This window comes from Dendrobium catenatum, unplaced genomic scaffold (genome assembly GCF_001605985.2).
Source record: "Dendrobium catenatum unplaced genomic scaffold, ASM160598v2 fragScaff_scaffold_156, whole genome shotgun sequence".
Taxonomy (NCBI): domain Eukaryota; kingdom Viridiplantae; phylum Streptophyta; class Magnoliopsida; order Asparagales; family Orchidaceae; genus Dendrobium; species Dendrobium catenatum.
The window spans coordinates 1,137,884-1,146,505 of record NW_021318618.1 but is presented as its reverse complement, the minus strand read 5'-3'; the positions used below and the strand labels follow the sequence as shown (position 1 = coordinate 1,146,505).

Here is an 8,622-nt window from a genome sequence, read left to right as displayed (position 1 = left end):
CCTCTTGTGATATGGTGTTCCTCCACTGTTTCTTTATGAGCTTTCTCTCTCTGTTTTTTTTTTAAGGCTATCATCTTATCTGTACACAACCGCTATACACTTAAAACTCTCCTTAAAAATCATATTTTCTTATTTTTGTCACCAAACCACATCTTGAACTCAACGTAGAAAAGCCCTCATCACATCTTAAGCCCCACTAATCAACTTAAGCAGAATAGATCAACGCCATAAGCTTCACATTCTTAAGTAAAGGCCAAAGCCCATCACCCCTTTTTAAAGCTCTCGACCACTATATAGTGAAAATCGACCTTCTCAAAATTCTATTCAACTAAAGTGGCATCTAATAGCTTGTTTATAATCTCCAAACGCTATAAAATATTATCCCTCTTCAGTCTTTCCAGTTCAATGCCCACTATTCGACTGATCACCTCTAGCAATTGATATCCTAAATGTTATTAATGTTCAATTAATTATTAACAATGTTAGTTTTGTGTGGAATCTGATTATTGTAGAATGAGACAAACTAGAGAGGAAGATGAGAAGGGGCAGAGCTTTCAAGAAGCATAACTAGAGGAGTAAGAAACAGGAAAATAAAACTTCTCATTAATTTTCTAAAAGGTTACAGTCCTACTTATATAGAGATTAAGTATTAAACCAATGTACAAGAAGTGTAACGGTACAAAATAGAACTGAGGAAAAGATGCCACGTGTACGGTGGCTAACAATTATGTCAATTTATCGGGTTGTACTGCAACCTTGGACCTCAATTCCGTCGGTCGAGCTCTTCGGGTCCCGGTGCTCGCTCTCTCCTCATCTCTCTTCCCCTGCAAAGGAATTTTTTTTTCCCGCATAGTCATACAGTGCTATGGTGTTGTATTGTCTGGTTAGAGATAAACAGAGAGCCGAGCACTGCGGCGCTTCGAATCCCGAGGTTGAGGCGCTATCAAATAGGCTGGAGACAGAGAATTGAGCGTCATGACGCTCCGAGGCAGACTTGACAGTTTCCTTTCTTATTATTCATGAAGAATTGCGTCCTTTAATGATTTTTATTTTGTTTCTTTTTATTTGTTTATAAGAGAATGGTGCAAAGGGGGGAAGAGAGATAAGGAGAGAGTGAGAGAGAAGTGATATCTTTATTATTCCTCCCATATTTTTATTGTGAATTACTTGGAGTGGTGTGGCTTCGCTGTTTCCCGGTTTCGGATTTTCCAAGTTAAATCCTCGTGCTTTTTTTTCTCCGCTTCATTTTCTCTTTCTTGTTTGTGTTCGCAGCCCTACAAATAATTTATTAATACAATTTTCATAAATCTCACAACCAACATCATAATTAAAATAGAGTTTCTTCCCCTCAAATTTGGAGGATACATTTCAGTTTGGATGCCTCATAATCATAATTGTTCACTCTGAGATAGAACGGCCTACATTACACATGTCTCTTCCAAATGAGTAAAGCTGAACACTTGATTTGGAAAACAAACAAACATCACTAAATTAACTTAAAAATCGACAAAGAAGGATTCAACCAATTACATAATTCAAATATGAAGCAGTTCAACATAGCTTCATAGGTTATTACAACTAAAAGGTTACAGCAAGTCATTTTGTAACTACAATTGGACTAGATTTAAGGTGCCTCCCACATTCTCATCTCTGCATTCAATACCTTTTCCATTGCAATTTGAGAGACAATTAAACCGATTTGAAATTAAGCTCTCAATGGAATTAGTGTCAGGAAATTTGATTCTGTAGCTTCCTCACCTATCTCAAGAGAATGTCTGTTGAATTTCATTTGCCAACTCTTCTGCACTGAGCTCACACTCTATTCCAATCTGAAGATCAGTTCATGCAAATAATCAAAGAATTAGCTGATTATATCAATCATTTGACTTCAATATCAACTATCACAACTAATATGAAGTCTAAAAACAAAGTTGCAAATTTGAAAAGTTTTACTCTATTCCAATCTGTAGATCAGTTCATGCAAATAATCAAAGAATTAGCTGATTATATCAATCATTTGATTTCTATATCAACTATCACAACTAATATGAGGTCTAAAAACAAAGTTGCAAATTTGAAAAGTTTTTATGAATTTATTGGGTATATTTTAGGCTTCATTTGGGGTGGCTTTCCTAATATTTTCTAAAGCAATTTTTTAGTATAATTTTTTTTTTTAATTTTGATATTTTTTATTAGAAAATTATTTTAAAAAGTAATAAAAAACAATCTCAAACGAAACATTAAGCTGATCATTATGAAGCTTGTATTTAGGAGTTGGGATATTCTAATATGTTAATTTATATAGCATGAAACGGTAAAATAGTATAGAATAGGTGGTATTTGCATAAAATTTAAGTCATTTTAAATTTTTAATAGAATAAAATATTTTTGTTTTACTAGAAAAATAATTTAAATGTCATTTAATTTTAAGTAATTAATTATCTTCAACATTTAATTATTGTCTTCTTTGGATATAAAGAATATCAAAATATTTTAATATAATTATTTTTCATTTAATTTTTTTCATTATTAATATTAAAATAAAATATCACAAAAATAAAATAACAAAAAATACAAAAAAAATATGTTTGGTGTGTTAATGATTCTTTTTAAGTGATGAAATATTATTTTTAGTTTTATTTTTATAGATAAATATGCTTTAAAATGATTTAATCATAATTTTAATATTTTAGTCATATATTATAATAAATCTTGATTATTACATTAATTCTTATATGATTAAGAATTTTATCCTCACTAAGAATAGCCTTATTTGATTAAAAAAATGATTTTGGCTCAAATTTCTGGCTAGATACCAAATAATATTTATGTTGAGTCTGAAAATATTCAAATAGACTAACATCATACAGTTTAGATGAGACTAATAATGAAGATTTAGCCAATAATGAAGAATTAATTTGCCTAATTACTCACACTAATATTGTCTGTATTTTTGTTGGTAATTATTAGCTTTTTGTTTGAAGATAACAAGCTCTGCAATATAGTATACATGGCTTTATTACCCACATCCCTCCTTGGAATTTGTGACTTTAAGTTACCAGAACAGTACAGTAAAAGCCTCACAGCTTTTTTGACCATCTTCACCAGTACATGGTTGTTTAATAAATACTGGCCTGCTAAAAATACAGCAATCAATCACAGGCCTTCAAGAGACCTGCTTACAGTTTTAGAGATTGGTATCTTTTTTTCTTTCTGTTCTTTTCTTTTTGAAGCAAAAAATTTACATATTACTATCATAAATATATATATATAAATACATATCTCTGAACAGTTCCATATAAACTTTACTATTTTGAATTTATCCCTAGACATCTTCTTCAATATATTCTTGGTTAAAGCCTTTAAGAAGGCAGACAAGAAATATATAGTTTGAATTTTAAGTAGAGAAATATTCTTTTAATTGATTCAAGTTAGTATATTTTCAATGAAATCATTAAGAAAATTATTGAAATATGTGATACTCTCCCACCAACTCTTATTATATTGATTTTTTCTTAGATATAATGTCATTCATATGATGATTATGTGGAGCTAATAGTTTTTTGACATAAAGTATTCTAAAAAAATAATTGAATTTTCATTTGAAATTTAAATTTTTGACTTATTCATTTTTTATATCATATAGAAAATGTTAGATATCTTATATTAATATAAAAATCTTGAAGAGAGAGAGAGAGGTAAAGATTACTAATCAAGAGAATAAAAGCCGGGTTTTTTTAAAGATGCTTATATGGATGAGATCTTTAGTTTCTTCAAGAAGAAAGACACGTTGCAAGTTTAGTAAATTATTTTCCATGTATGAATTGCAATCAAGTTTAGTAATTTATTCAATTTATAGGAAACCATAGACATAAGTAGATCTCATCAAGGCGTATAAATTTGTGATCTCTTTTGTATTTGTTTGATGTTTTATTACTATATATATTCTAACAATAGGTATATAATTCCTAGTTCCAAAAATTTTTAGATCCATATATGAAGGATGAGAAGATAAAAATGGATATATTTTGATGTCTGAAACTTTTGATGATGAAAGAAGTATATAGATAATTTTATGTACTAAAGAGCACCATCGATTATTAAATGGGATAAATATATTATTAATTGATTATGAAGAGTAAGAACAAATTTATAGAAAAATAAGATTTGAGTATTATTGGACCAATCATATAAAATAAGTATTTTCTTATATTATGCTTCATTATAATACTCATTGATAATCTAAGGCTCTCTACAATCAATAAGGTGCATTTAATGAGCGATTTTTTTTTTTTTTAATCTTAAGATGTTAGAATGAACATCATTCACATCAAAAAGTTCAACTTTTTTGCGAGAAAGTTGAACTCCAAGAACTTAAAGTTTAAAGACAAGATTAAATCCTTAAGTTTAATATTCTCACTACCACCTGAGTAGCTGGGATGACATTATAATAATTTCAATAGTTCCTATATAGGAGATAAATAAGGAAAGTACTATACTCATATTACTTTATAAAGAGAAAGAAATCATAATGGAGGATAAGGATTTATAATGGTTTGTTCGAAAGACCTACATCAACTTATGTTTACTATCTCAGAAGAACCTAGTACAAATATTGAGCTCTCAAGCAAGAGACAAAACCTCCTAAGAAAAGTAAAAAAGCAAGCGACAACATGTTGGAAGAAAGAGAGAAAACCTAGAGCATTCAATGAATTCTTAATATGATCACCAGCCTTGTATGCCTTCATAAATGCTTACATATATGTGAGTTTGTAGTTGTGTAACTACAATGCATAAACCTCAAAATATCCTAATGATGGTATTTATAAAGTGTTATATTTTAGTTTCAAGTTAAATATTATCATAGCGGTCAATTGAGGGGGAAATAATTTCTTACGGCGTCCGGATTCGTCCAGAGATGAATCCGGAAGCGGCACGTCATCCGGGGCCCGATGCATCCGGGTGACGTGGCAGCTCCGGATTCACCTCCGGACGGTTCGGATGCCGCACACAATAATCTTTCTAAATGAGGACATAAGATTATAGATGTTAGCATTCTTTAATATATTGATGATGATATGATGGGTCGGAATATATCATAACATGTATTAATATAGAAGATTGGAATACTAATATGTAGACATCTTAACTTTAGGACATTTGCTTTTAATGGAGTGCCAAAATTTTATTGTATGTACTCCAATACTATGATGTGTTTGAGTTGTCGATAATGCTTTTAAATGGCCTTGGGTGGCGTGCTTGAAAGATGCCAAAGAAGATACACAGTCCTAAGAGGAAAAGAGTTGGCCTGAGTGATGTGTCTTTCAAGGCCGACAGACTTTCCTAAGGAGAAATTATATATTAGAGAAGTTTCTAAGAGAATTTATCGTGACTGTGATTAAGTAAGCGACGATTTAATTTATAATAGCATTGGCTACGTGTAATAAGAAGATCTATTAGGGTTAAACATCTCTCTTTTATTTTTTATATCATCTTTATTTAACTTTTACAAAACAGCATAGTATTAGAGGTTGATGGTGACCCTCACCCTCTTGATTTGTTTATATATATATATAATAGTTGCAGTTTCAAAAAGAACAACAAATTCTTGCTTTTAATAGTTTCCATGTTAAAAAAATTATATTACTATCTAATAATAAAATTATATTTACACTAATATAATTATAAATAATTTGAACTTGTAATATTTAGAGAGATTATATATATATATAATAGTTGCAGTTTCAAAAAGAACAACAAATTCTTGCTTTTAATAGTTTCCATGTTAAAAAAATTATATTACTATCTAATAATAAAATTATATTTAGATACACTAATATAATTATAATTTGAACTTGTAATATTTAGAGAGAGAGAGAGAGAGAGAGAGAGAGAGAGAGAGAGAGGAGAGGGCCATGAATGTCACACCTTGATGGTGAAAGAAAACAGCATAGTATCCTCGGTGGTGCTAATGCTCACATGAAGTATCTCAAGAGCAAGTCCTTCAAGAACTGTAATTATCTTCAGAGCTTGACCTGGAATGCGATGTGAGACTGTCTTCAACAGCACATTAGGCCCTGAAAACTTGACTTCCACATCAGCAACCTTACTACTTTTATAATTAGCCAAAAGTTCTCCTGTGTTAGCCTCCAATGAAGCTGTAGATTCATGTGAGGAAGCCATTGATGGAGATAAAACAACGTAGCTTTGCTGTGACTTATTGCTTGGCTTGTAAGGACTTCCTGGTTGTGGAGTTCTAGGGCTTATGGCAACTCTAGGGCTACAGAGAGGAGATGGCCGGCGAGGGCTCGGCGGCGGCCGGGGACTAGAGAGAGGCCGAGGACTGGAAAGAGGGCGAGGGCTGAGGACTTCACTGTAGATTTTTCTTTGCTTTTTGGCTTCAAGTGAGTGAAGGAGTTGTTGTAGCTCTTTGATGTAGTCCACAACACCTCCTATGATGGATGCTTGATCCCCCTATATTATTTTACACATTCATAAATCAAAATCTGGTAAATATTGATGAGGATTATCTTCTTATACAAATTTAAGTTATGATAAAAAGATTTTTTTTCTTTTAATTTTTCTTATGAATTTGCTTTTATTTGGAAGAACTATGCTATAATAATGCTGCATAAATTAATATTATCGTACTCTTATATATATATTTGAACAATCAGCGTCATAAGTGTATTGTTGTACTTATTTAGTTATAAAGAGCGTCCGAGTGTTGTTGGAATTTAAAAGCACATTATTTTAGTAGAAATAAAAACCAGCTTTTGAAAAACTATATTTAAAAATAATAAACAATTATTCAATTTATTAAAAAATTAAACTTTTTAAAAAAAATTTTGCTTGTAATTAATAAACTTATTCTGGAAGAAAAATAAATATTATATATTCTAAAAGTGAATATATTTTCCATATTATCTTTGAATAATAAATTATAAATTAAATAATATTATGCCTTTTTAAAAAAAATAATATTAAAACTACATTGAATATCCATGTGTGAAACGTTGGGGAACCATTATTAAAAAAAAAAAATCTATTACCAATAACCTAACTAAGAGGATCTCAGCCAAGTGTGGAGAAAATATTGTGTGAGAGTCAATATATATTAATAAACATTTGATTAAAAATTATAAGATTTATTTTGAATTAATATGATATAATATAATAAATAATAGATTTCTTATATATTATATTCATCTTAAAATAAGTATAAAAACTAATTATTATATTTTGATACAATATTTCTCTAGCAAGTATAATTTTTAAGGAAAATTTTTGAAAAACTAAGAATAAAAGTACTATTGAGCACCAAAAAAAACCTTACTCTTTTGACGTAGAAACAAGGCATGAGAGTCCTCAGCACCACCAAATGCTCGTTCATCTGTTTCCTCCTATTCCTCTCCACTGTAATATGTGACATTTTAGGCTGGCCTTCTTGCCCCTCATTCAAATACCCCGCTTGTTCACTCAACTTCATCTTCTTCCTCTTTTCACCACCTTCTTCTTCCTCCTCTTCATCAGCCTCTTGCCGCGGCCTTCTAACGTTCAGAAAATTTGAGTTTTGAGAAGCCATTTTTACCACTTCTTCCTCGTCCTTCCCTTTAGTATTTAACACATCTTCTTCAAACATAGAGAAGGAGAGCACATCTCCATTAACATCCTCTAATGATTCCAACATGCTGAACAGATTTTCTGGTTCTTCAAAGATCTCAGATAGAGCATCTCCCATATCTGCTAAAATACTCTGTTTTAATCAGAAAAGGAGGAGGAAAGCGAAAGAAGAAGACCGTTGGAATGAATGGAAAGGGATGGGAAGGGAGGAGGTAATATAGAAAAAGTCGGCTGGGAAAAGGGGCTTGGTGTGTTATAAAACTACGAAAATGGCACTTGCGTGGGCCCGGGCCGAATCCCGGTTCATGCGCGTGCTGTTTGGGATATGGATCCGTTGTCGGGAACAACCTCCGCTAAGACCGGGTCGGATGCTAGCGGGCTGGTTTGAGGGTGTTTTATGTCTTTTCGCCTGGCCGGTTTAATAATGATCGTAACGTTACAATAGATGATTTGAATGGGCAGCATTGGAAATGACAATTTATGAAATAGAGGAAGGGGAGAGTAGCCTTCTCTCAATTTTTGGAGCAAATTGTTCCTCATGATTGTTAGTAATGGATGAATAAATACTATGTGGATTTTAATATATTTTGTAAATAGTTTTTATTTAAAATATTATTAATTTATTATTATTATTATTATTTTTTATAGTTTTTATACTAAATATCATAAAAAGATATGATCAATATTAAGGCATATTTTTTTATATGTATAAAAAAATAAAATAATTATGAAGATTTAATATGATTAGAAGATTAATTCTCCTATATTATTTTAAATATAATTTTGTTAGGATTATAATACAAATGATGAAGCTATTTAAATAGAAAATAATAAGATATTCATATTTCATAGAAGTTATTTTGAGATTTTCTTTTGAATATCAAAAACTTTCAAATGTAATACAAAATAAATTTGTGAAAAAAAAAAAGTTTAGCAATAAAAAATCAAGTTAATGGAAATAATCAAACTCCAAAAATCTCCATTAATCTTCAAATTTGA

The 8,622-nt window shown here is 30.6% G+C and overlaps 1 protein-coding gene across 1 annotated transcript; it reads right to left on the bottom strand.

Annotated features, from left to right (window-relative positions):
* Nucleotides 1-1,763: 1,763 nt before the first annotated feature.
* LOC110108487 (transcription factor SPEECHLESS) lies at nt 1,764-7,444 on the bottom strand. The gene is made up of 3 exons (XM_020839157.2): nt 7,337-7,444; nt 5,929-6,474; nt 1,764-1,829 (listed from the first exon to the last, which is right to left on the bottom strand). The coding sequence occupies exons 1-3, from the start codon at nt 7,430-7,432 to the stop codon at nt 1,764-1,766; spliced, it is 708 nt and encodes a 235-aa protein (XP_020694816.2). The 5' UTR covers nt 7,433-7,444.
* Between the last annotated feature and the right edge of the window lie 1,178 nt (nt 7,445-8,622).